We start from the raw sequence: 26,428 nt of genomic DNA on the forward strand, positions 1-26,428 counted from the left end.
TGGGCAAGACCAGCTGTTAATGACCAGCTTGGGCCCCTTCTTGCCAGGAGATAGATTGGTCTTGACTTTTCAGAGAGAAGGAGAAAAATACCCACCGTGCGCAGAATTCACCCTCCAGAAAAAGAGGGTAGCTGTCCTGTGTAGCACAAAGTCCCCTTGGGGACAGAGCAGCCAGCTTGTGTCTCCTCCGAGAGGAGGCATCGCCCAGCGCCCTTTCCCCATCCCCCACCCCTGCCAGTGAAGCACCAATTGGTGAACATGCCAGCCTTTCTGTCCACAGTCAAGGCCTTGCTCCAAGAGTTCTGCCAGGCTCCCCAGGGCCTTAGGGTTCCCAGGGCAGGCAGGTTCCTTGGTTTTCACCCTCCTAAGGGCTTCCCAGGTGGTACTAGTGGTAAAGAATCTGCCTGCCAAGGCAGGAGACGCAAAAGATGCAGGTTTGATCCCCAGGTCGGGAAGATCCCCTGGAGAAGGAAATGGCAACCCACTCCAGTATTCCTGCTTGAAGAATCCCATGGACAGAGGAGCCTGGCGGGCTACAGTCCACGGGGTCCCAAAGAGTTGGACCCGACTTAGCGGCAGAACACAACCTCCTAAGCCTGAAGGTCTGGATGAGAAGATGGCGTCAGACTTAACTAGTGTTTGAATCTGTGTTGTCCCCTCTAGCTGCCCACCCCCGGCGCTGGTCAAAGAGGTCCTCAGCAACGTTCAGAGACTGACCTTCTACGGCTTCCTCGTGGCCCTCTCAAAGCATCACGGGATCAACCAAGCCCTAGGTAAGCCGGAGCCGGCCACCTCCGCCCTGACAGCAGGCCACGTAGGAGCCAGAGTATTGGTGGACAGAGTTCCCACAGGGGACGCAGATTTGCCAGGTCTGCCTTGACTTCTCAGGGTTGGACTCTGAGGCCTCTCCCACTCCCGTGCTCACAGATGGCCTCCCCGACCTGGGTCCTGCCCCGACATGAAGCAGCCTCCCCAGGGCAGAGGCATGCTCAGCACCCCCCACCCCATAGGGTCCCCGGCTCTGCTGTGGGCACTGGCCTGCAGGCTGGGCAGACACAGGCTATTTAATAAGTGGCTCCGGAGCTTATATTTCAAAGAGACCTGAACCCTATTTGTAAGCAGGGCAAAGGTGTGTCTTGGGAGACCTTTTTTTCCCATCTGGAAAAAAACAAATTCTTACTAGTCTGAAAGGGAGTGGGGAAAAAAAGGGCGGTGGTGGATGGAGGCCGGCTCCGCCCCAGTTTTTCCTGTCCATCGTTTCATCCTCACTGGTCCGCCTTCTCCCGCCCCCTCCCGCATGTGCTGCCCTCCCGGGGAGGGGCCACCAGGCTGACATCACCACCCACAGAGCTTGAGAGGGTTCTTCCTATTTTTTAAACAAGAAAGAGCACATCCGCCCGCTGTTTTTTTAAACTGTTTATTTTTTGGCTATACTGGGTCTTTGTCGCTGTGTGCAGTCTTTCTCTACTTGGGAAGCCGGGGCTCTTCTCTAGTTTCGGCACACGGGCTTCCCTTTGCGGTGGCTTCTCCTGCTGTGGCATGCCAGCTCTAGGGCAAGTGGCCTTCAGTAGTTGTGGAACGTGGACCTTAGTTACCCGACCAGCAATGCCGCTCACATCCCCTGCAGTGCTGGGCCAGTGGGAGACGGAAAGAAGCACAGGGTCTCTGTCCTCACCTGCGTCTCCCGTGTTTGAAAGAGAGACTTGAGCTACCCCAGGTGCAGCCAGCTGTGGAGGGAGGCTGTCCTGTTCCCTTAGTCCTCAAGGCAACACACACACACACACGCACACGAGGGCTCCATCAAACACAGCGTGATCACCACTAACACTAAAGGGGCCAGGAAGCATCATCTAAAAAGGTCAGGAACCGTAGAGCCAGATGGACAATTTTAAGATTGAGGATTTCTGGGGACCAGCGCTGTTCACTAGCTTCTGGCCAGGAGTGCGGCTCTTTTCTCGTTTGCTGGTAAGAATCTATCTGCAGACTCCAGCTCTACCTTCACTCCCACTGTTAACAGCCCCAGGGAGCACCCTGGACCCCTCCTGTCACCTTTCCCGATATCCCGAGAATGACTGCCCTGGGTTTGTAGCCGAGGAAACCTGCAGTGATCTGTCAGAGAAGGGATAGCGCCCCTCCTGGCGGCTCGTGGCCAAGGGAGGAGAGCTGAGTCTCATCCTGACCCCGCCTTCCCTTCTCGCCCTGGGACCCTCCCGGGAGGAGCTGAGACAGCATGTTTGACCATTCTGTCCCCAAAGTGGGATCCCCCTGATCTAGAGGCACAAAACTAGGTAACTTCTGGCCTTTGGGGCCTTGGCCCTGTCCTGTGTCTCTGGCTCCTTCTCAGCACAGTACCTGGAGCCCCAGGAAAGGACTAAACCCTCAGCACCAGCTCATGCATGAGTGCTAAGTCCCTTCAGCCATGTCTGACTATCTGCGGCCCCATGGACTGTAGCTCACCAGGCTCCTCAGTTCAAGGGATTCTCCAGGCAAGAACACTGGAGTGGGTTACCATTTCCTTCTCCAGGGGATCTTGCTAACCCAGAGATGGAACCCGTGTCTGTCTCGTCTCCTGCACTGGCAGGCGGGTTCTTTACCACTAGCACCACCTCACAACATCCCATCTAGTCTTGGAAGGAGATCATTCTCTTTGTGCAGTGACCTTGAGTTTTGGGGCTGTCTCGTAGTTATGATCGGGGAAGGTAGGAAGGGGGTTCACTAAATTTCTCCAGCAGCACCTAGGGCTTACTGCCCCCAGAGAAGATCTCTTAAACCTCTGTTCCCTGAATCTAGATCAGCTCTCCCAGGGTCAACAATGTAGGCAGACATGACGAGGAGGGGCACAGAGGCAGCCACTACAGGGGGATGTCTGGCTGAAGCCTGGGTGGAGGACCCTCAGGTTAAGTTCTGTGCCCCCAATTATTCCCTAGGAGCCTTACCCGACAAAGGGGACCTGATGCACGACCCAGCCATGGACGAGGAACTGGAGCGGCTGTAAGTGTTGGGTGGGAAGATGCTGCCCCCTTGTGGGCACGAGACCTCAGTCAGATCAGAGCCCGACATGGGCCACACATCACTTGTCCGTCTGTCAGGGAAGGGTTGGGGGGCTGGCAGAAGCCTGAGGCAGAAGCCCGTGGTCTCACACGCGAGAGTGAGTGAAGGGGTCCTGGTCTCTGGACAAGAGGCACCTCACTCCCTCTGGGCATCTCCCCTTCTTCAGGCTGGCACAGATCCCAGGCCTGGTCACCTCGGTCACTGCCAGTCCAGAGGCCAGCTACCTGCCTCCCCGGACCCCTCCCCGGGTTGGCTCCCCCTGGAGACCCCTCCATCATGCTCGCAAAGTGGATGGAGAGAGCGATGGCTCCACTGAAGAGACAGATGAGTCCGAGACTTGACGAATCTGAAGGGTCCTGTCTACAGCACAGAACCCAGCCCTGGGTCCAGTTCCCAGCTCCCCACCCGCTCACCTCCCCACCCCCAGAACCCCAGGCATCTCTCCTCCCACTCCCTGTGCCAAGCTGCCCTCCACTGGTGAGAAGGCCAAGTGACAACCCTAGCCCAGAGACCCGCCAGAGAGGTGCTGATGAGCAGCCAAGCTACAGTGACCCTAGAAAGTTAACAGCCGACTTTCTCCCGTCAGCCTGCCTTTCACCAGGCCCCAAGCTGACGGTGGACTGAGCTGAGGCCACAGGAAGGGTGACTGGGTTTTACCCTTTTGCTGACCATCCCCATCTCCTCACAGCAATCCCAGAACCATGCAGTGCCTTGCATGGTCAAGGGTGACACCCAGTGATGCGGGTATTAGGATACAGCCATGGTAGCCTTCTTCTGGAGGACTAGCCACTAGCCATAAGATGGAGGGTGGGCAAAAAGAAATTTCAGAAACCGCTTCAAGTCTCCTCTGTGTCTAATAGTTAAATATGTGAAACAAATAAAGTCCCTTGTGTCTGGTAAGTGGTGAGTCTAAAGCCATGAGACAGGGGTGAAGGGAAGGGGTGTTTGAGAATTTGGTGCCAAGTTCCAGCTTTTTCTGGCAGGACTGGGAAGTTGGGGGACACAGGACCACTTGACCTGGAGACCTGCCTCAGATCATGAGCAAAGAGGGACTCACCAGCTGCACATGAGCTCTGCCTTTCATGGGAAAGGTGGCCACAGCTGGACAGAGCTTTCAGGAACAAGCTCAGATGGTTCAAGGTCAGGTGCCTATAACTTGAGAGACTGGCCACAAGGGGTTGCCATCACAAATTCATTAAACATTTTCTAAGCACCTGCTCAGGGTTAGGCCAGTAGGGATGCAGCTGTGAACAAGACAGGCGGAGGAGCACCAGCTTCCAGCCAAAGCTGGACAGTAAGACGGGTGGTCTGCAACTTCCAGGAAATAAAACCACCCCAGGACCCAAGGAGATCAGGCTTCCTTCTCTGCAGCTGCCAGACACCCACATTTTTCTTGGCTCATCCCTGCCCAGACCCACACCCCCTGGAGAGTTACAGGACTGGCTCCCACAGCTCTGCCAGGCCAGGGCCCAGCAGTTCCAGACCACATGGTGAGCGCTTAGGGATCTGCACCCTCCAGCTGACTGGGAGCCACTCAAAGCCCCTGGCTGCCTCAGTCACCCCGGGGGGCTTGTGTACAAGGCCCACGACCACACCCCTCCGGCCCACGACCACACCCCTCCAGCCCGGGGGCAGGGCAGAGAAATCTCTTTATGAGCACCTCCCGAGGATTCCAAAACTTCTGATGACTCCGCACTTAGGACATAGCTGCCTTAGAGCCCTGTGGCTGCCTCCACCCATCCGTTCTCATCGCCCACCTCCCAGACCAGTGGCTTACAACTGTCGGCCGACGGTGGCACAGAGCTGTTCCAGGAGTCCCAGCCGGGGGAGCTGCCAGGCCACGGGTTCACACGCACACATGCACACACCTGCCTAGGGCTCCATTCAGGTTTTTTTTCCTAATGCCCGAGACAGAGACACAGACACACACACACACACACACACACTGACACACACACTGACACACACACACACACTGACACACACTCTCGCTCTCTCCCCCACCCACCCGAGACACCCGCCCCCAGCCAAGCCTACTGCTGGGCCAGTGGCAGGGCTGCAGAGGCTGCCCGCCCGCGCACAGCTCTCAGGGTGCCACGAAGGACCAACTAACGCCACCTCTTTCCCCCGCGTGCAACAGGGTGCTGAGGTGGAGGCCGCACCGGAGCTCGCGGCAGCACAGGGCCAAGGAGCCAGGGGCCTTTGGCTATCAGAGGAGAGACAAGCTGGAGGCCCTGCAGACAGTGCCCCCCGCTTCGGCACCAACGCCCTGCCTGTATCAGTGGGAGCCCAGAGAGTGAGGCCAGGGGCCTGCATGGGGCAGGGAGGCAGGATCCCGAGAGGACACTCCTCCACTCAGACCAGCAGAGACCCAGGGCCCCGTCGGGGCTTTATTCGACACCACTTTGTTTCAATACAGTCCAGAAAGAAAGTCACGTCCCTTTGGGGAGGGGTGCTGGGAACAGCGGTCTGCAGCGCTTGGGAGCCCAGCCCCCGTCACGGTGGGGGGACCCGGGCTGCCAGCAGCAGGGGCAGGTGGCACCAAGGATGGCACAGTGTGTGGCCCAGGGCCAAGACCTGCCGCCCCGCAGGTGCCACGAGCTCTCCGTGGGGGGTGCTGCCCAGGGTCCTGAGGCCAAGATGGTGCAGAGGAGAAAAGCCGAGCCCAGGAGCCTGCTTCCATCCCACGCATCCTCTGCCTCCTCGGCCAGCACTACGTTCACGGCATCCAGAGCAGAGCCCCGGGCAGAGCAGACACCATGGCCACCAAGCAAGGGAAGAAGGGGCAGAGTTTCCGAGGGACCGCGGTCCACCACAGATGGCATGGGAGGACTCCCTCACACCCGGGAGGAGGACTCCCTCACACCCAGGAGGAGGACTCCCTCACACCCGGGAGGACTCCCACACACCCGGGAGGAGAAGTCCTCCGAGCAACCGCTGTAGAAAGGGTCAGCGAGACAGGAGAAGATCACTCAGGCCTCTAGTCTGATCCCAAATGGAAGCTTTAGGTACCGGATCAAGCTTCTAGCCCTTCTCAAGTCTCAGACAGAGGGTCCTTCCCCTCCCCTGCCCTCTCCTGGTGCCGGAAGAGACCACAGGAGCAGCAGCACATCCACAGCCTCCCACCCTGGAGGCTGATCTACAGCAGAACTCTCCAGGCCTCCTGCCGCTTCCAGAGCCGGGAGCCAACCCCCGGGACCACCTGGAAGGATCCTAGAGCCGGCAAAACAGCCTTCCACTTTTTACTCTCCCTCCTCGGGGAAGGCCTGAACCCAGAATAAGCCATCCTGAGGGAATGCCCTCCCCTCACCCCCAGGGTGGCAGGCCAAGTGAGCAGCAGCGTGGGGGGCAGGACCAGAAGCACGGAGCACACAGGGTGGGGTGTGTGGGGAGGGGAACGAAGGGCCCGATCTCCAGGCAGAGGTCAGTGTGTATGGGAAGGGGAACAAAGGGCCCAATCTCCAGGCAGAGGTCAGGGGCCGGCACTGCCCCTCCCTCACCGGAGCTCCTCGCAGGCCACCCCACTCACACCACAGGCATAAAGTAACAACGCCTCCCTAGCTTCCACAAGGCAAGCATCCCAGGCCGAGGAATCGTGAGGTTTCTGCTACTGCCACCACCCAAAGTCTGAGACACGGAGCCTGGGTCAGTAGGAACCGTAGCGATCCTGGGGATGATGAAAAAAAAAACCCAAGTCAGAGTCTCTGACCTGCAGCAGCTTCCCAGCGAGCACACCCTTCCCCAACACACCCCAAGGGCTGGGGGGCTGTGGGGAGGGGTGAGTGAGGGAATCAAGCGCCCATCTCACCCGTGCAGAGACTGTCTCCTATTTACTGTGGCCCAGGAACGGGGTGTGGTCAGACCCCCAGGGGCCCACCCTGCCTGATCTCACAGAAGCTGGAGAGGGAGGAGAGACAGCACAGAGGAGCAGTGTGGGGGAGATCAGTGTAGACACGACACCATCTCAGGGAGAGGCCCAGCCCTGGGCCCAGCTCAGAGGGAGGAAGCTGTCCTCCAGGGAGAGAAGAGGCGCCCTCTTGGGCTGAGGGCCACCCCGGGGCTGAGTCTGGACGTGGTGGAGAAAGCCGCCTTCTCAGCACTACCCTCCAGTCTCCTCCCACCCCAGGCCATGCGGTCCAGACTCACCTGCAAAGAGTTCATCACGCCATTGGCCAGCACGGCCATCTTCCCGGCCACAGACTTGACGCCCTGCTTAAACTGGGCGATGTCAGCCGTGGGCAGCACATTCCCCAGGGACACGCTGCCTGTAAGCGAAGGGAGGGGGTGACCCAGCGCCTGCAGGAAGCCCTTCCCAGCCCACAGGGCCCTCCCGCTCGGTTGGCAGGCCCTCCTGGGGCCTACTCCGCCCCGGGCCCACCTGCTCCATGAGCTCCATCCACGTCCCCGAAGAGGTCTGACGAGCTGATGGCGCTGCTGCCCGAGAGCTGCTGGAGCCGGGACCTGGCTTCATACTGTGGCGAGGAAAAGGTGAGGTCTGTAGCTCTCTGCACCGCTGACCCTAGGATTCTCGCGGGCCAAGCCACCCAAGTGCCAAAGCCCAAACAGCAGGGCAGACAGTCCGCTTCTGCCTGCTGCCTCCAGGCTCAGGGTGGACCACCTCACCTCAGTATCCACCTCCCGCCCGAAGAACATGTCGGAGGAGATGGCTTTAGCTCCTGCAAATTTCTGACGTGCTTCACTCGACTCCAGGCCCGAGCTCCGGCTCTCCACTTCCCTCCGGTTGGTGACTCTGAGGGGTGGATATGGGACAATGGCTCTGACTCTCCCACTGCCTCCAGGGAAGTGTCCCTGGAGCGCTGCGACCCTATGACTACCCGAGGCCCCCCCGGGAGCGCTCCCCACAGTCCCACCTGACTGCAGCTCTAGACCAGGCCCTCTCTCCACACTGAGGCCACGACACAGAGAACCTCTGTTCCCTTCGCTAGGCAGCATGGAAACGGGTTGGAGGGGCCAAGGCTTCTGCCCCAAACCACGAGGATGATCCAATTCTCAGGCTGCCTGGGTATATACCTCCTTTCTTGGTGTGATTATTAGTACCACCCTTTTACTCTCAAAAGCACCTCAGTCTGGCTGAAAAGGCGTAAGGTCACTGCCGCCTGACCCTGGCACACACACACTGAGCTCGCTGTGTTGTCAGTTTCATTTAACCCTAAGGCGGCCCTGTGAAGTTATTAGTTATGTCCCCATTTTACTAATGGGTTATTTTCAGATATTTATCAGTTAAGCATTACCCAGGTCGACATGGAATATACTTTTTAAAAATTCCCAGATGAGGGCCAGAGACACATCATCATCGGGAGGTCGGGAACCGAAGCATAAAATCAGGCTCCCCTGGCAGAAAAGGACCTCAAGCACAGCAGGCTAGTTCAGCCTCCTGAGACACGAGCACTGCTCAAACCCAGGCCTGGCTCCTGCACTCTCCAGTCTGGCAGCCACTAGCGGCTATCCAAATTTATTTAAATCAAGTTAAAAACTCAGTTCCTCCATTAACACTGGACACTCCTGAAGGGCTCGGGAGCCGCGTGCGCAGTGGCCAGCACACCGGCAGGGCAGCTGCAGAGCGCGGCCACCAGCACGGGGCGTCCTAGGGAACAGGCCTCCACCTTTCTGAAACGGGCCGGATGCTGGAAACGGTCACTTCCGGCTCCTTCTCCTCCATCCTGTCCATACCCCAGGCAGTGTCCGTATCCCAGCGGGAACCGAAACTCTCCCCCAAGGAGAAGGGGTTGTCCTTGTACCTAGGGAGACAGTAGAGGGGCTCAGAGAACCTGAGTGGGGAGCACAGCAGCCAAGTCTGCACCTCAACAACAGCCTTACTTTGGAGGCCCAGAGGCGAAGGTGCCAACGTCGTCAAATAAGTCCAGCTGCGAGCGGGAGGACTTGGCACTCACTGGGGTTTCCTGCTCGATCACCTGCATCTCAGACAGCACCGAGTGCGAGACAGAGCTGCAGAGACAAGTGGGGCCGGGGCAGGAGAGCAGGGGTGGGCATCCGTGTCGCCGCACAGAAGGCGCCCAGCCACGAGTAGAAACCTGCTTCTCCCTCACTGAGCACCACCCAGAGCCTTCCCCTCCCTGCGCCTGGGGCTGGGCGAGGCCCCGCAGGGAGTGCTAGAGCCTGTGCTGAACTGGAGCGCACCTCCCGTCAACGTATCAGCTCGTCTTCTCGAAATAGGGTTTCCCTGACCAATGACCGTCTGCCTAATCTCAGTGATACTATGCACCAAACGAGCGCTTTCTGTCCTCCGCCTGCTATACCATGAGCTACATCCTTCACCGTCAGGGACACAAACGAAAAGATGGAAAATGCCCCAGAACCAGGGGAATGAGTCTAATGGCATCACAGGATGAGTTCTTAATTAACCCATCCTTTTTTTGTTGTTTTAGAGAACAAAGCATTTCAAAGTAGAGAGTCCAGCCTTACGCACTAAGACCTGAATCTGCCATGTGGTTTCCTAGGGGGAAGAGGCAGTGAATTCGGCAGGCAGCACCGACTCGTGACACCTCTCTTCCCTGCTGTGTGACAACTCCACAGAGGCAGTTTAAGGACTAGTTTCATTTAAATAAATTCATTAAGATCTACAGCTTTTGGCTGGCAGAACTCCACGGAGTGACTATTTTGCTACAGAGTTTTAAACAGGGTAGGCTAGGTTTAAATAAGATTCTACTGCACACAAAAAATAAAAAAAATTAAGTATAACCTTTAACCCAGTAACTCCTGAGACCAAAACAGGGACGAGAAAGAGACGCAATCTGGAGTAAAACTGTGTCTCCCTGATCAGCTGTGGGTCACACTAGCAGGGCACGGACTGACAGGGAGTGACTGGATCCGCCTCGCTGCAGCCTGGGCGATGGAGCAGAGACACCAGCTTTCTCTTTCACCTGAGGAGCACAGTATAATGGCTCCAAATGCTAAGTATGAAAGAGTTCTAGGTTCAAAATCTAGTTGGACCAATTACTAGTACTTTGGGCTTCAGGCAAATTGCTTAACTGCTCTGAGTCTCAATTTTCTCATTTGTAAAAAGGGATAAGAGTACCTCCCACCTAGGACTGTTGTGTTTAAGTAAATAAAGCCACTGGTGAAGCTCACACCCTGTGGAAAGGAGCAGCCGCCACTTGGCACAAGCTCACTGGAGCCAGGGTTTCTCACTCTGGCCCTGCCAGATATGCCGATTTTTAAGAAAAAAATCTCGTATTACTGAAATCTCCAAACACTCTCAGTGTAAAGCAGACAAAACACCTAAGAGAACTGGTGAGCAGCTCTTGTTTTTGTTTAAGAAAACCACAGCAACCTAAATCCAGTGGTCCTGACACAGGAAGGGCACCACCCAACCAGGGCACCTGAGAGTCTGGGAGTACTTCCAGGTGTTACAGGAGCTGTCAGCACTAATGGCCTTTAGAGGACAGGGGCCAGAATACTCAAAGCCCTGTGATTCCTGGGAAGACCCTCAGAAAGAAAGAACTGTCCTGCCATCCTAAGAGCTGTTATCGCCCTCATCAAGAAACACGACCCTGGTCTCTCGGACGTTCGAAAGAGCACCTGATCCTGTGTTTTGACTCGTTCAACAAATACTTGGCGAGCACAAACCTACTACGTGCCAAGCACTATACTAGGCGCTTGAAGACAGTAAAAGCAAGGCCATCTATTCAGCCTCAGAGGAAGACTAAGCTGAGAATACTAGGAAGAACCTCCAGGGGTTCCCGGGAGAACAATGGCATTTCCCTGCTGCACCCCAAAGCTGAGCCTCACCTTCGGGACACCAGTCCCATGCCCAACCTCTCGGCCTGCTCTCGCTTCTTCCCTTCCAGGTTCTGTAGCTTCTTCTCCTCCTTCTTACGGTCAATCTGGAGCTCCTGGTAGGCCAGACGCATGGAGGCAACCCTTCGAGGGAACGAACATGCCAGAGTTCAGCACACATTCTGACCTGTCCTGCCTGCCCGCCCAACCCCACGTAAGCTGGGGCCTCTCTGGCAGACACACACATGGACTCCTCGGCCTGCTTCTTGGCATCAGCCACCTGCTGCTCACGGAGCTTCTCTGCCACCTGGGCCTGCCGCTCAATCTCGCTGAAACTCTGGCTGCTCACCTTCTGGGCCCCTAGGCCCTTCTTGGCACCCAGCTGGGAGGAGAATCATGTGATGAGAGCTTTGCCAACCACAAAGTCCTCTGTCCCCTCCTCCCCTCCCTGGCATGGAGGGGACACCCCTAAGGAAAGGGCTCCTTCTTAAAGTGTTTATTAAAAAAAAAAACAAAAACAGGAGCCCATCCACATGGTAGAGAGGCAGAAGAGGGGCTCTGCCTGGAGGCAGGCACGAGGCGGCCCACACAACCCCAGCGGAGGCCCAATGCTGCCAGGCCCGGGATGAGCCAAGCACCGAGGCACACAGTCTCGCTCTTGACAGCCCTTTCATAGCTGAGCTGCAGAGAAGCTGTGCACCTTTACCAAAGTCACAGTCATCTACCAAAGTGGCCGGGTCTGACCCCAGCCCCTAACCACCCTGCCATACTGCCTCTCCCCACCTACCCCCTTCTTCGCTGCTGCTGGCTTCTTCTTGCCAATGAGGGAGGTTTTCGGTTCTGTGTGAGGAAGAGGGTGGGGCATGAGCAGAGACAAAGGGACTTCGGAGGCGGCAGCTCGGTCCACACCATGCAGCTTCGTGGCAAGAACTTCTATGAAGAACAGCTTCAGGCAGAAAAACGGAGAGCTGCCACCACCAGCTCCAACCAATGGTGTCAGGACGTCCAAGCCAAGACGGACACGGTTAGGGGCGGTTACTGACTCCCAGCACATGGACGTAAGAACCCAGACCTGAAGCACCAGAGACAAAGGCCCTGACCCAACACAAAGACTGCCAGGCCGGGGCGGCGCCACACACAGCCTCCGGCATGCAAGGGGCTCCAGAAGCAGCGGGCGGTTACCTCTGGCAGGAAGAACCCCTTTAGGTGACAGATACATGGACTCTGGAGAGAAACAGATTCGTGGCTAACAGCAGGCCCTACCCCAGAGCCTCCATACAGCTCCCAAGCCCAGAGGCCTCTACGGAGCCTCACTCCAGACCAGGCCACACCAGCCTTCTCACAGGGTCGTGATGGTCACTCTGCTGGTTTCCGGTCCCAACCCCTAAAGGTCAACAAAACCAACCAGGGCAGCAAATGGACTGTTCACCCTGAATTAAATCTGAAGGACATCAAGAAGAACAGAAAAGAGCCAAAAGGCGAGGAACTGGCTGAGAAAGGACAACGTCACCTCTAGCCATTAACAGCTCAGAGCTATCTCCCTGTATCATGAAATGGACCAGACAGGCCGATCCTGCGTCAGCCCCCAGGTCTAGGTGTCCAGCCTCATACTGGCCAGACCCAGGCCCACTCTGAAGCAGACCCCAGGCCTGGGACACCAGCCGCCAAGGGCCTGCTCTGAAGTCCCTTTGGTCAACGTTGAGGCCACAGCTTCAATCTCAGGCCCCACTCCAGAGACTAGAAGTTCAGTCTTCTGGGACCTCAGTCTACACAGGCAGCAGCAGATCTGAAAAGAACCCCCGCGGCCCACCCTCTCCCAAGGCAGCCCACTCCTGCCAGCTGGTATACTGACCCAGAGAGGCTTTGGGTGAGGTGCCAAGCAGGTCCATGTTGGGGCCATGCTCCGGCTCTGTGGATGCAATGGTGGGAATTAGGTGTGACACTCAAAACTTCCAATGAGCTACCCTTAAAAAGTGACGAGGTAAGAGCAGAAGCTCAGCTTTCTTCAGCAGCTTTCCTCAGCTTTCTGAGGCCACCAAATAGAAAAGGAATTCCTACCACTTTCCCTAGGGGACTTAAGTGACTCCCAGCCCACCCAGAGATAAAGGAGACTCCTCGTTTCCATTCCCTTGGTCAGGTGTCCCACTCCGCTGCCCCAAGCCCTTTGCCAAGACCAGGGTACATGGCTGGAACATGGGCTGAACTCACGTGCCAGGCCACTGCTCTCTGCAGATGGGGCTGGCTGCTGGGTCTCTGACAGGTCGGTGACTGGTGCATTCCAGGCAGGGGGCTGAAAGAACCAGATGACAGAAGCCTCAATGAGCCATTCCTGCTGGTAAAGAGCGCCAAGTACCTTGGGGGTACAAGGCCCTACTCCAAGCCCATGAGGAAAGGAGACTGGAGGTTAGCAAGTAAAATTATAGTTGCTATTCACTATGGAGGGCTTCCCCAGAGGCCCAGACATTAAAGAATCTGCCTGCAACATAGGAGACCTGGGTGTGATCCCTGGGTTGGGAAGATCCCCAGAGGAGGACATGGCAGCCCAAGCCAGTATTCTTGCCTGGAGAATCCCCATGGAGAGAGGAGCCTGATGGGCTACAGTCCATGGGGTCGCAAAGAGTTGGACACAACTGAGCGACTAAGCACAATGGAAAAAAGCAAGATGAAACTACAGCCATCACCACCTCTTCAATACTTACACCCAGAACCCATTCCCCTAATTGAATAACAACAAACAAAGGCACTCATCACGTGCCAGGTACAAGTCTAAGGGCTTTTCACGTATAAATACGTTTTAACTATCACAACAAACCTATGATGTAAATAGTTCTCCATCTTAGAGACTGAGGTTTTAACAGGTTAGGTATCTTACCCCACACTAGAAAGGCTAAGCAGAAGAGCAGGGATCCAAACAGAGAGTCTGACTTGAGCACCCAGCACCAACAGAGGGAAACCTCTGGGAGTGGGTTGCTTGGGAGGGAATCCTTTCTCATAGGGGAAGAATCCAGCAAAAGTTATTTGGGTTCCTGATATCTCTTGAGCCTTCAAGAATCTTCTCATCCTCCGTAACTCCCCAGTTTATAGGGTTCTGTTCATAAGGAGGGCCATACTGCACCCCTGTTCATGGAAGGAGGAAAAAGCCGGCTTTACCCAGCAGTGGGCCCCACACATTCCCCATAGGGAATATCACACCAAGGCAAACAGGATCCATGCCTGTGACTGTGGGCCTTGGCCTCAGTCAGTAAACCACCTGTCAGGAACAACTGTGGGAAACATTCCTGTGGGCACTCACTTGAGTGTGTTCCAAGAAGAAATCGGACTCCTTCTTCTCTGGGGAGTGACTGGGAGCAGTACTCACACTGTCTGTCCAAAGCTAGAAAGGAGAAGGCACCACTGAAACACAGGACTCTGAACATGCCCACTCCCGCCACCCCGACGCCAGCCCCAGGAAACAGGCACTCACATCAGTGCCATGCCGAGCCAGGGCCGCGCTGCCCAGCTGCCGGATCTTCTCTCGGTACATCTGGGCAGCTCGACTGTTATACTTGGTGTTAGCATCATTGGCTGTGCATCCATGTTGGCGGAAGAAGGCTGTCTGGTGAGCAAAGAAGCGAGAACATGCTACAGATTTTCCCAGAGCAAACGAGGCGCCCCCCACCCCACACACACACACACGCAACAGCCCTGTTATTACTCGAAGAGGGTGATGCACACTACTGACACCAGCAGCTTTTCACAAAGTTCCTCAGAAACTCCTGCAAAATAACACAGCATGCACCCACTAGGATGAATGTCCGAAGCCTAACCCTCACTCGACTCTGCCTGAGAACAGCATGATACACCCACTCTGCCCATCGTCCTCCAGGCCAAGACCCAGTCGACCGTGGAGACCCCAGCGCCATTGGCCTCTCCCCAAGAATGTCTGTCCCGGGTAGTTCGAATCCAAAGCCCCTTTAAGAAGAACAGTGACCAATGTCCAAGTTTAGAGAACAGCGTACAGAGCTGCCATAGACTAGAGAACCCTCTGAACAGAGAAACAGAGGGCCTCCAAGAAGTCACTGAGAAGTCAGTACCCAGACAGAAGAATGGAGGCAGAAGGATGGTAAGAAGGAGCTTTACCGCATTGGCATTCCCGCCAACCTGCATACACCTCAGCTGGAACCAGCTCCAGGTGGAATCCAACTCTGTGGACCTGTGTGCAAGGGCTGTGTGTCACCTACCAGCAGGTTCCAGGAGACGCTTCCCTGAGTGACCCACACCTGTCATTTGGCCCCGGGTTGCAGTAGGCACCCAAAAACATTCACCAGCCACCACCCCATTTCCTCCACTCTACCCTGTCCGGGAGAACTCTGCTCTACCCTCATTTAGTCAAAAGGGTACTAATTATTTTCCAGATGCGAAAGGAAATGGAAGGTTGGACTCAGCGTTCCTCTTGAGGACAACCAGAGTCTCGCTCCAGCGTATCACCAACTAGATCAACGCAGGTAACTCTTCCCCCTGAACCAGGAAAGAGTTCTGAGCCAGACACGGAGACGAACCGCCAGTGTAACAAGAGGCCCACACCGGCGGTTCCCTCGCGTGAGAGTCTGGCGAACACCAAACTCAGCGCGGTCCAAGTCCTGGCAGCTCACTCTCCCCTGCTGAGCACTCAGTCCCGGCCGGCCGCGAGGAGACCCCACCTGATGAAGCTGAGATGGACGCCCAGGGAGCGATGCACCCCGGAGCAGTCAATGCACAGAAAAACACCGTACGTGATGCTGGCCCAACTCGGATTCTTAGCGCCACAGTCGAAGCAGGCCTGGGCAGAGAAGGAGATGAGCGAACGGTCAGGGGCCTCGAGTCGAGGCCGGGCGCTGACAACCCAGGAAGAGAAGCCCGCGCCGGCCCCTCCCCGTCCCTCAGACGCCAGGGGAGCTGGGAGAGACCCTCTCGGCGCCCCCCGGGCCCCGCACGCCTCCCTCTCTCGCACCTTGTTGGTCGGAATTGCGCGAAGCCTCTTAAAAAACGTCTGGATCTCGGTCTTGTTAGGCTCGGCCGCCATTTTCTCTCCTTCCCAGAACAGCAGCGCGACCGACGGGTCCCGCTACGGGCCAATCCGCGGCCGCCAAGGCGGGTCAGCGGGCGGGACTCAGCGGAGGCCGGTCCGCCGAGGGGCGGGGCGACCCGGCCCGACGCGGGCCAACGGGCGAGCAGCCGGCGGAGCGTGCGCCGTGACGTCAGGGGCCCGGGCTCCACGCGCGCGCGCCCGAGTCCTCGCAGCGCCGCGCCGGAGCCAATCCGCGGGCGGGGCGGGGCGACGGCTCGCCCACAGGCCCAAACCGCGCCGCCCGCGCGCTCCCCAGCCCCCCTGGGGGCGGGGGGCGGAGCCACCTCCCAGAAGCGTGTGTTCTGCGAGGCTCGGCCCTCGGCCTCGGTTCGGGCCAGTTCCCGAACGGTGAGTAATGATTAACAGTCCCTACCAAACACGCGGTGCCGCCGGCCTGAATGGGAAGATCAACTGGCCGGGCCCCCAGCTCCGCTCAGAGCTCAGCTCCTGACCTCCACGCATCCTCGGATGGCTCGCACCAAATCTGATCACGAGTCCCCTGCGGGACCCCAGGTTAGGTTAGGTTAGGGTCCCGAAGTCCCAGAGCAGGTAGCAAGCTGGCACACCTCCACCCAACCCCCGCCCCCGCAATATACTGCAGGCCCACCACCTACCCCCTAGTGCCTCCAGATGTCCACTGCCGCCTGGCAAGGGTGGAATATCGAAAAAGATGCACAGAAGCCTTTTTTTTTCTTCGAAGTTTAATACACACTAGAACAAGCCGCAAGAGTGCTGCTAGCCCAGAACTACACTCACCCCAAGCCAACCCATGGAACCCCAAACAGAGAGACTAGGAGCTGGGTCCACAGCTCCGGGGGAGACTGGAGGACTCTTTGGGGAGGCCCAGGCACCCGAGCCCTTCGGTCACTTCCTGACCTCCCCATCTTCTCCTCAGCCTAGACTCAGTTGGCCCTTCCGTACCAGTCCCTTCCCAGACACAAGGCCCCTCCCCTCCCTGGGTCCCAGGACTTCTCCCTCCTGGAAGGACAGAGCGGTCGCAGGGGGCAGGATGGTTCAGGGCCCTCAGGTCCGGCTGTGCAGACAAGCCGGGCTCTGACTCAGGGTGGAGAAACATTGCACAAGGGCTGCCAGGGCAGGTCAGGCCCCCACACACTCCACGTAGTTGGCAGGGTACAGGCCAATCCGGCCACTCTGCAGCTGGCCCTGACACCAGCCCTGTTCATCCTCCTCGCTCATCTTCAGCAGCTCCTCCCCTGAGAGAAGGGGGATTGGTCACTGGCAATTGCCCGCCCCATTCCTGTAATTGGGTCAAGGACTAAGGGGGAGGGGGTAGTCCGAGAACCCAGCTAGAAGAGACCTGGTTCAGGCAGAGGGAGGTCAAAGTCAGCCACTCCACCCCCAACCCCCACCCCACCCCACCCCACCCCCAGGCCCTGAATTCAGCAGTCAGGCCCCAGCTGGTGACTTTGAGAGGCAGGTGAGGCTCCAAGCAGACACTCTGACTCCTCGGGGATGGACCCAGAGCAGCCTTTTTTCTAATAGTTTTTAAAAAATATTTATCTGGCTGCACCTGTCTTAAAGGTCACATGCAATATCTTCGATCTGTGTTACAGCATGCATGAAGGATCTTTAGTTGTGGCATTCGAACTCTAAGTTGGATCTCATTCCAGGGATCAAACCCAGGCCCCCAGCACTGGCAGCATGGAGTCTTAGCCACTGGACCACCAGAGATGTCCCTAGAGCAGCCTTACAACTCAGAGCACTGACCCTTGGGAACTGAGCGTCTGGCTTCCCTTTCTCCACATTCCTGCTCAGGCTAGTAAAGGGGCGAAGGAGACGGGCTGCAGCCTGGAAAGGACCAGGAAAGGGGTTCTAGGGTACCTGCTCGGAAGCTCAGCTCATCGGCTTCTTGCCCCGCGTAGTCATAGAGCGCCCGCACCCGCACGCCTGTGGCAGCCTTCAGGGGGTTTTCCTCATCTGACCACTCCTCCTCGTGTCTGCCACTAGAGAGGGGAGGACCAGGGGGCAGGCTTGAGTAGGAGAGCCTGGGACTCAGGGCCTAGGGCTCCCCCCTGCAGGAGCCTGGGGAGAGGCAGGTGGGAGAAAAGCTGCAGGATTCTAGCCTGACTTCTGCCATGAATGCCTGCAAGCTCAAGCACACATCCTGCCACTCAGAGCTGACACGGGCAGTACATGAGAGGGAGTGTGGGGAGCGCCTGGCAGACCACCATATAAACTGGCATCTTTACAACTCAAAACATCAGCTTTGAAGCCACTTCAGGTGTGAAGGGCATGAAGGGAAGGGACAGAGGAAGGATGGCACAGCAGGGGGCAGAGCGGTGTCCTTCCCACAGCCTGGATCCTGGCTCTCACCGCGGGGACTGGGGTGGGGGTGCAGCGCCGTCTCTGGTGGGTACGATGCTGGTCAGGGTAACCTCGTCAGGGCTCCGGCCACCCTTCTCCTTCCGGCTGATTGTCCTCTGTGTGTCCAAGGACCACTCCTATGGGGACAGTGTTCAGGGCCAGGCTGGGCTGTAGGCTTGGTGGCAGCCAGGACCATCCAGACCACCTCTACCTCCTACATCCCAAACCCCAGCCTCCAGCCGGAGCACCAGGGTGAGCCCGGTGGGAGCCTACCCCACCTGCCAGCCCCAGCCTGCCAGGAACAGGTACCTCAAACTGGGGCCAGTTCATGGCCATGCCCGGCCCATGGGTGCTGCGCCACCAGCGCAGGTCCTCCTCGTCGCTGGCTGCCTCGATGCCCCGATGCAGGTCTCGGTGGAGTTCGTGGAACCTGTGTCCCGGGTATAAGCCTCAGGCCAGGAAGCCCTGGGTCTCGATTCCCCAGCCTACCCCTCTAAACACACCCTGCCTGCTCTCATTCAGCCAGCCAGAGTCCAGAGGCGAGGGGAGAAAGCCAGCCTCACCCAGATCTCCAGGCCCACCCAGAGGCCGTACCTCTCACTGCTGGAGAGGTCTAGGTGCTGGTGTAAGGTGAGCAGCATGTCCTTGAAGAAGAGGAGCCGCTGGCGCTCGGCCGCCTGGCAGCTCTCAAAGGCCTGCTCCATGTCCTCCATGTAGCGTGGGGTGTAGCGGTGCAGCTCCGCCAGGCTCTGCTCATACTGGGTCTTCGTCTGGGTGGGGAGAGGAGGGGCTCTGGTGAGGACAAGACCTTCTTCTTCTTCCACTCAGGACTCTGCTAGTCTTTCCTGCACACCTGCTGTGGGCTAGGCACCAGGGGCTGGAAACCTGGCTCCTGCCCGCTAAAACCCCAGGAGCCTAACAAGGGAGGTGACATTCAGGCCCAGCGGCTTTAGAGTCCAGTGCAGGGACTTCCCTGGTGGTCCAGTGGTTGAGAAGATGCTTTCCAACGCAGGGGACGTGGGTTCAATCCCAGGTTGGAAAACTAAGATCCCATATGTCTTGGAGAAACTACGCTTGAGCACCACAACTAAGACCCAACAAATAAATGATAAATTTTTAAAAATAAATTTTAAAAAAGTTAATAAATAAAAGAAAAAAAAAAGGTGGTACAGAGTGAGATGAGGTTAACCTCATCTCAGAAAATGGCAACCCACTCCAGTATTCTTGCCTGGAAAATCCCACGGACAGAGGAGCCTGATGGACTATATCGTCCTTGGGGTTGCAAGGCAGACACGACTGAGTGCACACGCATGGGCACACACACACGGGGCGCCATGGAAGAAATCAGAAAAGGCTTCCGGGAAGAAGTGGAAACAGAGCAGCACCTCAGAGGACAGGGAGGCTCTGGATATGCAGGGCTGGAGGAAAAGCACTCTGGCCGGGCGAGCAACATGAGAACTTGTCCCAGGGGGCACACCAAAAGGAAAGCAGCTGGGAAGGTCTCCTCAACTGCTAAAATTATCCCAGTGCCCCACACTGCACCATTTCTTTCCTGGGTAAAGCATCCTCTTTCCCTGGTGCGTGTGCACTCCGTCGCTCGGTGGTGTCTGACACTGCGATTCCATGGACAGTAGACTGCCAGGCTCCTCTGTCCGTGGGATTTCCCAGGCAAGAATAGTAGAGTGGGTTGCCATGCCCTCCTCCAGGGGATCTTCCCCACCCAAGGATCAAACTCACGTCCCCTGCATCTCCTGCATCAGTACTGGATTCTTTATCACTAAGGCCATTGGGACGCCCCATCTTTCTCAGGGTCCTATGTTACATGATAAGCTGGAGAGCAGGGGGCAAGTGAAGACGAGAGCAATGCTGGGGGCTGGAAAAGGCACTCAGGGAGCCCTGACCTGGGCTGGCGGGTCCCTCAGCCTGTACCTTCTCGGCCTCCTTGGAACACCGTTCCACCCGCTCCTGCAGCTTCCGCAGCTGCTCCTGGGACACGGCGCTGTCTGCCTTTGCGTGGCTCTCCCGCGTCTGGGCGGTCTTCTCCTCCTTCCGGGCCGCGTGGTAGCTCTTCTTGGAAGCCTCAACCTGGCGCACACGCAGGGACCGTGCTGGACCCAGGACCCTGCGCTGTGGCCCCTTCTAGCCCCAGGCTGACCCAGGAAGGGGGCGGACCTCTGCGGCCCCTCCTCCCTGCCGGGCTCACCTCCTTCAGCCTCTTGAGCCAGGGCTTCTGGGCCTTGCGGAAGCCGTCCTCGGCCGCCCGGCTCTCGCGGAAGCCGCCCAGCACAGGCCGATGGAAGGCGCCCCGCTGCCAGGAGCGCACTCGCTCGCTGTCCTGGCCCTGCAGCTTCTCCCGCACCTCCAGGTGCAGCGCGCTCAGCCGCTCGGCCGCCGTGAAGAAAGCATGCCAGGCCTTCTCCAGCGTGCCATACTGGGGGCCTGCGGGGAGGGGTGAGCTGGGGCTGGGCCCACCTGCTGGCAGCAAGCCTCCCCCTCCACCAGCAGGGGCTTCTGGGCGCCAGGCATGGGGCAGAGATGCGAAGATGAACGACAAATGGTATCAGCTACTGCTGACTGAACACCTACTCGGTGCCTGGACACACGGTCCCACTGAGTGCTCGACTCATCCACCACCGTGAAGACGGCGTCACCAACAACGTGGAACAAGCGAAAAGGCAGCCCAGAGAAGTGAAATTCGTTGCCCAAAGCATTCCAGCTACAGGTGGAGCTCAGATCCAAACCCAGGTGTGTGGTATAAATCACTACACTCTGTTGCCCCAGAGAAGAACTAGTGTCTGTCCCCAAGGAAGGCAGCTTGTTTGGACAGAAGGAGCCCAAGCGCCAGAGCCAGAAAACCTGGGCGCAAGTTTTGCTCTTCTTAGCTGTGTGACTTCAGGCAAGTCAGTTGGCCTCTGTGAAGTATCCCATTCTCCTCTAGCAGATAGTTAGAACAAGACCGTCTCCATGATAGAGCTGTGATTGGTTGGTTGTAAGTCACATCTGACTCTTTGGCCACCCCATGGACTGTAGCCTGCCAGGCTCCTCTGTCCATAGGATTTCTCAGGCAAGCATACTGGAGCAGCTTGCCATTTCCTTCTCCAGGACATCTTCCCGACCCAGGGATCCAACCCACATCTCCAGATTCTCTACCACTGAGCCACCAGGGAAACTCATAGGGTTATTCAGTTCAGTTTAGCTCAGTCGCTCAGTCGTGTCCAACTCTTTGCAACCCCATGAACCGCAGCATGCCAGGCTTCCCTGTCCATCACCAACTCCTGGAGTCCACCCAAACCCATGTCCATTGAGTCAGTGATGTCATGCAACCATCTCATCCTCTGTCGTCCCCTTCTCCTGCCCTCAATCTTTCCCAGCGGGTTATTAGAAATATCAAAATAACTCATTTGATGGTGCTTGGCAAACCCTAACAGCACAAATGTAAAGAATAACTAGGAGGATCTTCTCTCTTTAAAGGGAGGGCAGACGGGGAAGCCTCCAACTTTCCACAAGAGGTGCAAAAAGAAGCTGCCCTGCCTGGCTGCCCCTGCCCCCCAACTCGGCGGTCCTCTCCTCTCCACGAGGCCCGAGCGCTGGCTCACCCTTCTCCACGGCGCCCCTCCACTTGCGGGCCCAGTCGGCCAGCTGCTGGGCGTAGGCCTTCTCGATGCGGGCGCGCTCCTGGAAGCAGCTGACCAGGTCCCCGCACAGCCGGTGCCCGTCCTCCACCCGCTGCACGGTCCGCCTGTAGTTGCCAGCCTGTGCAGGAGACGAGAAGCCTGGTGTCGCCCAGGGGAGATGCTCCCCTCCCCGGGGGCCAGGGCTGACGCGAGGCTCCTCCTTGGGACAGGTGGCTGGGCCCAGAGAGGGGTGGGCATTTCAGCGCCACCCCCAAAGCTGGCACCCAGCTGCTCACCTCCCAGAAACTGCCCTCCAGGGCCTCCCCTCCAGCCTCTTCCTCTGGAGCCATGGTGTCCCCGCAGCACGGAATGGTGGCGGATGGGGGCTGCAGAGGGCAGAGGGGTAAGCAGGAAAGCCAGGCGCACTTCGGGGGTGAGGCAAAGAGCCCCTGCTACCCCTGGGTTCTGCCCCTTCGCACTGCCATCCCCACTCCCCAAGGAACTGTCAAGAGCCAGGACTCAGGCAGGGGTCTGGAAGTCCCAAGAGGGGCCCGAAGCGGGCAAAGATGGTGGTTCTATGGCTGTTCCTCTTGCCCTGGCCTGCCCTCCCACCACCTCAGTTCATGTACCTGGGCCTAGAGTTCACTCCGGAGACCTGGGTGTCCGACCCTCACAGCTGCTACCGTGATCCTGCCTCAACGCTACCAAGAGCAAAGCAGGGGGTGAGGGTGGGGCTGACCGTGTCCAGGGCGGTGCCCAGCTCCCCCGATATAGCAACTGCTGTCAGAAGCGCCAGATTCCAGCCAGGAGAATGCCAGTCAGGTCACACGGTCCAGCCGGGGATTACATGGCAGGCGGGGGTGGGTAGTGGGCAGAGGGCCCTGCTGCCCCGACCGCAGATGAGATAAGGGGATGCCTGCCCAAGCCAGGGCTCTGTGGCCTCTCCTTGAACAAGGCGACCCCTCCCCAGACCCGGCCAGGTCAGAGGGTACCCAGCCACACCCCAGGAGCTCCTGGGGTGGCAAGAGCAGACTGGGAGCCAGGAGGCCTGAGGCTTATCTTGGCCATGAAGCTTGAACAAATGCATTATACTGTTGTCTCCTAAGGGGCCTCGGCTCCCTCCCAAGATGGAAATCCCGCCTTCTTCCCTCTTTCTGTGCCAACACTGGCATAAGACTCAAGGCAGCAAACAAGAACTGTGAGGAGCCTGACGGTCACAAGGGACACTCGTCCTGCTCCACAGCATCCCTGAGGTCCCACAGGATTCCGTGAATAATGAGTAACTCAGCCCCACCCTCCAAAAGCCCAGAGTCTGGGGCAGCACAAGGTGTCAGACAGGTGATCAGCCAGTTACAATAGTGCGTTCCAGGACTGCGGGGGAGGGCAAGGCAGATTCCAGCCCCAGAGCTCCCCCTGGGGGAGCTAGAGGACCCAGAGGCACGCGGCCACTCCCTGCCTGTCCCTGGGCAGGGTCTCAGCTGTCCCCAGCATCAACCCCCTAGAAGGAAACCACTTCCCCCTCTGAACAAACCCCAGGGACATGGCCAGGCCCGGGAGAACAGTGTGTTCATTGCCTCCAAGGCAGGGCTTTATGACAGTTCTCCCCCAAACTAACTCCCTCCCCACCCTCCAAAACTTGAGTGAGGGCTTCCCGGGTGGCTCGGTAAAGAATCCACCTGCCAATACAGGAGACTTGGGTTTAATCCCTGGGTCAGGAAGGTCCCTTGGAGAAGGAAACCCACTACACTCTTCTTGCCTGGGAAATTCCATGGACAGAGGAGCCTGGCAGGCTATAGTTCATGGGGTCACAAAGAGTCAGACACAACTTAGCAACTAAACAAACGATACTTTAAATGGGTGAATTGTGTGGTATATGTCAATAAAGCTGTTATTACAAAAAAGAAAACTGGGTAGGCATCTTCTCCAGGCACCATCCCATTCCTCCATCCCCAATCCCCACCCCTCTCTCCGGGTATATATCACATTCGGTATATATCTCCGGGTATATATCACATTGGCTTGCGACTACAGGCCAGGATCTGTCCTCAGTCACTGGCAGAGACTTCCTGAGGGTCCAGTTTGTGTTCCTCCAGGCACTGGAGTTAGTAGCTGAATTTAAAACACACACGACATCCACCTGAAGACCAGGAAACACACAGGATATGGCAGCTTTGAGAAAACATGGCCTGCGTATGCTTCTGCCTCTCAGCTCACAGCGGGGAGAGCTCAGGCCCTCAGGGGAGATGCCTGGGCCCAGAGTAGAAGGATGGAGCAGCCCGCCCCACCGGGGTCCTCAACGCTTCCCCCTTGCTTCTGAATCTGTCCCATTTACCCAGAAAGGACATGCCAACCAGATGGAGAGAAACAGAGCTGCAGCTGTAAACCCCAGGGCCTCAAGAGCTGTCCCAGCCAGGCATCCAGGGGCCGGGGCCCCCTGCCTGCCCCAGCCTCCTGGCTCCCGGCTCCCAGGAGAGCTGCCCCCCACCCGTTCCCTCTCTCTGGCCCCAGAACAGAGCGAGCTGTGTGTGCAGGGCTGGCACCGCTCCCTCCGGCCTCCCAGAGCAAACACGAGCCCAAGCCCCAGGCACAGCCAGCCCCACTGCCCCAGCGGACCCAGCAATGGGGGAATGGGCCTGTGCCTTGACCCCTGCTGAGGAGGGCCAGTACCCTATGCCTCCTGACCCCGGCAGAGACCCAGCCTGCTCCCCAGAACACACTCTTGCCATGGCCAAGAGCTCGGGAAGCAGATCATGAACCTTCCCAGCCCAGGGAGCCAGCACCTAACTGGGCTGGGACTTGCCGCTGGGGCTTGGCAGGGTCTCCTCACAGCGTCCTGAGCCAAGGTAGGGAGTCTTGGGGTCCAGGGAAGAACCCACTTTCCCTTAGGAAGCCACTAGGTACCCCTGTCCAGACCGGCCCCAACCCTGTCCCGAAGTCCCCGGGCATGGCCCTGGGAGGGAGCCCTGCTGTCCTGCCCTGCCCAGGCTCCGTCCTGAGTCACAGGCTGCGCCCAAGGACCTCTTCTCCGGCAGCCCCTCCCGATCTGCCGGCAGATTTGACCACACCGAGGTGGGCGGTAGACCGGTCCAGAGAGGGGTGCTCAGGCAAGAGCCACTGGAACCTGCAGCCAGGGAGGCCCCGGAGGCTGGGGGAGGGGTGGCCCGGGAAAGGGGGAGGAGGCCGGCCCGGGAGGGGCATAACAAAGGGGCACTTTTGGAAACCCGACCGGCCCCGCCTGAGGTGCCAGCTCCCCGATGACGCACGCCAAACCCAGAGCCCTCACACCAAACCTCCGAACCCAGGGGCCGCCGGTCTCTCGCCTCAAAACCCTTATGGACGGGCGCTCTGCTTGCGGGCCAGGCGCTGCACACCTCGGAGCCGCTGGAGCCCACGAGGAGCGGCCGGGCCAGGCCTGGCCCTGGAAACTCCAGGACTTCTTGGCCAAACTCGCTGAACTCGGTCTCGGCGCGGGGTGGGGGCCCGCCGGTAACCGCTGAGGGGAGGGGGTGCACCCTGCCTTGGCCCGCGCCGCCGGCAACTCCAGATGGTGGCCCGGGACCGGCGGCCCCAGGAACTGGGGCTCTTTGCTAAGGGCGAGGGGTCGCTGGGGAGCGAGGCCCCTGCTGGGGTCCCAGGGCGGTCTGGGGCCTTTGAGGGACCCCAGGAGATGGGATGGCCCGCCAGCCCCGACGCCTCCCTACCCCCCCGCGGCGGGTCTGAGAAAGTGCCGGGCGCGCGGCGCCGCAGAAGGGTCACCCCCTCGGCGTGGCGGTAGCTCTTGCCGCGCTCCCGCAAAGCACAGCTCCCCGGGGGCTCCCGGGGCCGGAGCCGGTCCCACAGCAAACCAGGAGCGGGAGGAGGAGAGGGCGTGCTCTATCTAGCTGCGGCTCCCGCCACCGCCTCCCCGCCGTCCCCGCCCGGGCAGCACTCACCGCGTCCTCCCTGGGCGCCTCGGCGGGTGGGGGGGGTCCGGCCACGCTCCGACCCAAGTCCTGTCGCTCCCGGGCCGGGGCCGCAACCGCCTCCCGGAGCGCGCCGGGCCCTCCCCCCGGGAAGCCCAGCCCCCAGCCCCGCCCTCTCCTCGCGCCCGCGGGCCCCAACCCCACCGGCCAGGAGCTGCCTGCATCGCGGCGACCCGCTCGGCTCCCGGGGCGCGGGCTGTGGGGTCTCGGTTCCCGCCCGAGGAGCGCCAGGGCCGCCTACCCAGGGTGGCGCTGTAAGCAGTCTGATTTCGGCTTTGCCTCTCCCCGGCCTCGGCAGAACCTGGGAGAGCCGTGGAAGCGGGAAGGAGTCCGGCCTGCACCGGCTGTCTTTGGAGGGAGGCCTGGGGGAGTGCTACACTGCCTTACTCTTTTTGCTGAGCACAGCTTTCTTAAAAGTTATAAGTTAACTTAGACGTTTACTTAGGCGTTAACTCTGGAGAGGCACATAACCATCCACTTGTAAGCGTTAGGATTCCAATTGTATAGATGCAGAAACTGAGGCTCAGAGACCTTTAGCACCTTGCACAAGATCTGTCGTCGAGCAGGGCCGGGACTCCAAAGCCTTGCCCTTTCCTTGCACAGCCCTCTTGGCCAATCTGATGGCCCATTCT

General features: G+C 58.5%; 3 protein-coding genes across 18 annotated transcripts in view; 1 reads left to right on the top strand and 2 right to left on the bottom strand.

The window, feature by feature from the left end:
• Positions 1 to 5,482, top strand: part of CSTPP1 (centriolar satellite-associated tubulin polyglutamylase complex regulator 1) — a 210,257-nt gene extending 204,775 nt beyond the window's left edge. For 5 of the 9 annotated variants that reach the window (XM_086341574.1, XM_086341572.1, XM_086341567.1 and 2 more), the window contains 3 exons: positions 664 to 773; positions 2,928 to 2,991; positions 3,218 to 3,951. In XM_086341574.1, coding sequence (XP_086197700.1) covers positions 664 to 773; positions 2,928 to 2,991; positions 3,218 to 3,392 — 349 coding nt within the window. In that variant the 3' untranslated portion in view covers positions 3,393 to 3,951. Of the gene's footprint in view, positions 1 to 663; positions 774 to 2,927; positions 2,992 to 3,217; positions 3,952 to 5,191 lie in introns of those variants that run through there. The other 4 variants (XM_086341576.1, XM_086341568.1, XM_086341573.1 and 1 more) reach the window with 1 other exon arrangement.
• Positions 1,402 to 15,869, bottom strand: ARFGAP2 (ARF GTPase activating protein 2). 4 transcript variants are annotated; one of them, XM_086341511.1, is made up of 17 exons: positions 15,779 to 15,869; positions 15,489 to 15,607; positions 14,929 to 15,001; positions 14,273 to 14,404; positions 14,102 to 14,182; positions 13,018 to 13,099; positions 12,662 to 12,718; positions 11,992 to 12,033; positions 11,597 to 11,649; positions 11,055 to 11,191; positions 10,822 to 10,953; positions 8,890 to 9,018; positions 8,676 to 8,810; positions 7,675 to 7,801; positions 7,430 to 7,523; positions 7,198 to 7,316; positions 1,402 to 1,629 (listed from the first exon to the last, which is right to left on the bottom strand). In XM_086341511.1, exons 1-17 carry the CDS (start codon positions 15,848 to 15,850, stop codon positions 1,588 to 1,590), a joined length of 1,626 nt encoding a protein of 541 aa, XP_086197637.1. In that variant the 5' UTR covers positions 15,851 to 15,869; the 3' UTR covers positions 1,402 to 1,587. The 4 variants fall into 4 exon arrangements, with proteins under 4 accessions (XP_086197637.1, XP_086197639.1, XP_086197638.1 ...); XM_086341512.1 differs by lacking the exon at positions 1,402 to 1,629 and adding an exon at positions 5,416 to 6,718; XM_086341513.1 differs by lacking the exon at positions 11,992 to 12,033.
• A 917-nt stretch (positions 15,870 to 16,786) lies between these two features.
• Positions 16,787 to 26,148, bottom strand: PACSIN3 (protein kinase C and casein kinase substrate in neurons 3). Of its 5 annotated transcripts, none has more exons than XM_086341565.1 (11): positions 26,038 to 26,148; positions 22,464 to 22,535; positions 22,131 to 22,220; positions 21,817 to 21,973; positions 20,424 to 20,659; positions 20,150 to 20,305; positions 18,815 to 18,990; positions 18,530 to 18,650; positions 18,230 to 18,357; positions 17,738 to 17,859; positions 16,787 to 17,109 (listed from the first exon to the last, which is right to left on the bottom strand). In XM_086341565.1, the coding sequence occupies exons 3-11, from the start codon at positions 22,182 to 22,184 to the stop codon at positions 16,994 to 16,996; spliced, it is 1,266 nt and encodes a 421-aa protein (XP_086197691.1). In that variant the 5' UTR covers positions 22,185 to 22,220; positions 22,464 to 22,535; positions 26,038 to 26,148; the 3' UTR covers positions 16,787 to 16,993. The 5 variants fall into 5 exon arrangements, with proteins under 5 accessions (XP_086197691.1, XP_086197689.1, XP_086197692.1 ...); XM_086341563.1 differs by lacking the exon at positions 26,038 to 26,148 and adding an exon at positions 25,767 to 25,842; XM_086341566.1 differs by lacking the exon at positions 22,464 to 22,535.
• Between the last annotated feature and the right edge of the window lie 280 nt (positions 26,149 to 26,428).

This window comes from Bos grunniens, chromosome 15, assembly GCF_055505025.1.
Source record: "Bos grunniens cultivar Pamir isolate PY7600 chromosome 15, Bosgru_T2T1.0, whole genome shotgun sequence".
NCBI classification, from domain to species: domain Eukaryota; kingdom Metazoa; phylum Chordata; class Mammalia; order Artiodactyla; family Bovidae; genus Bos; species Bos grunniens.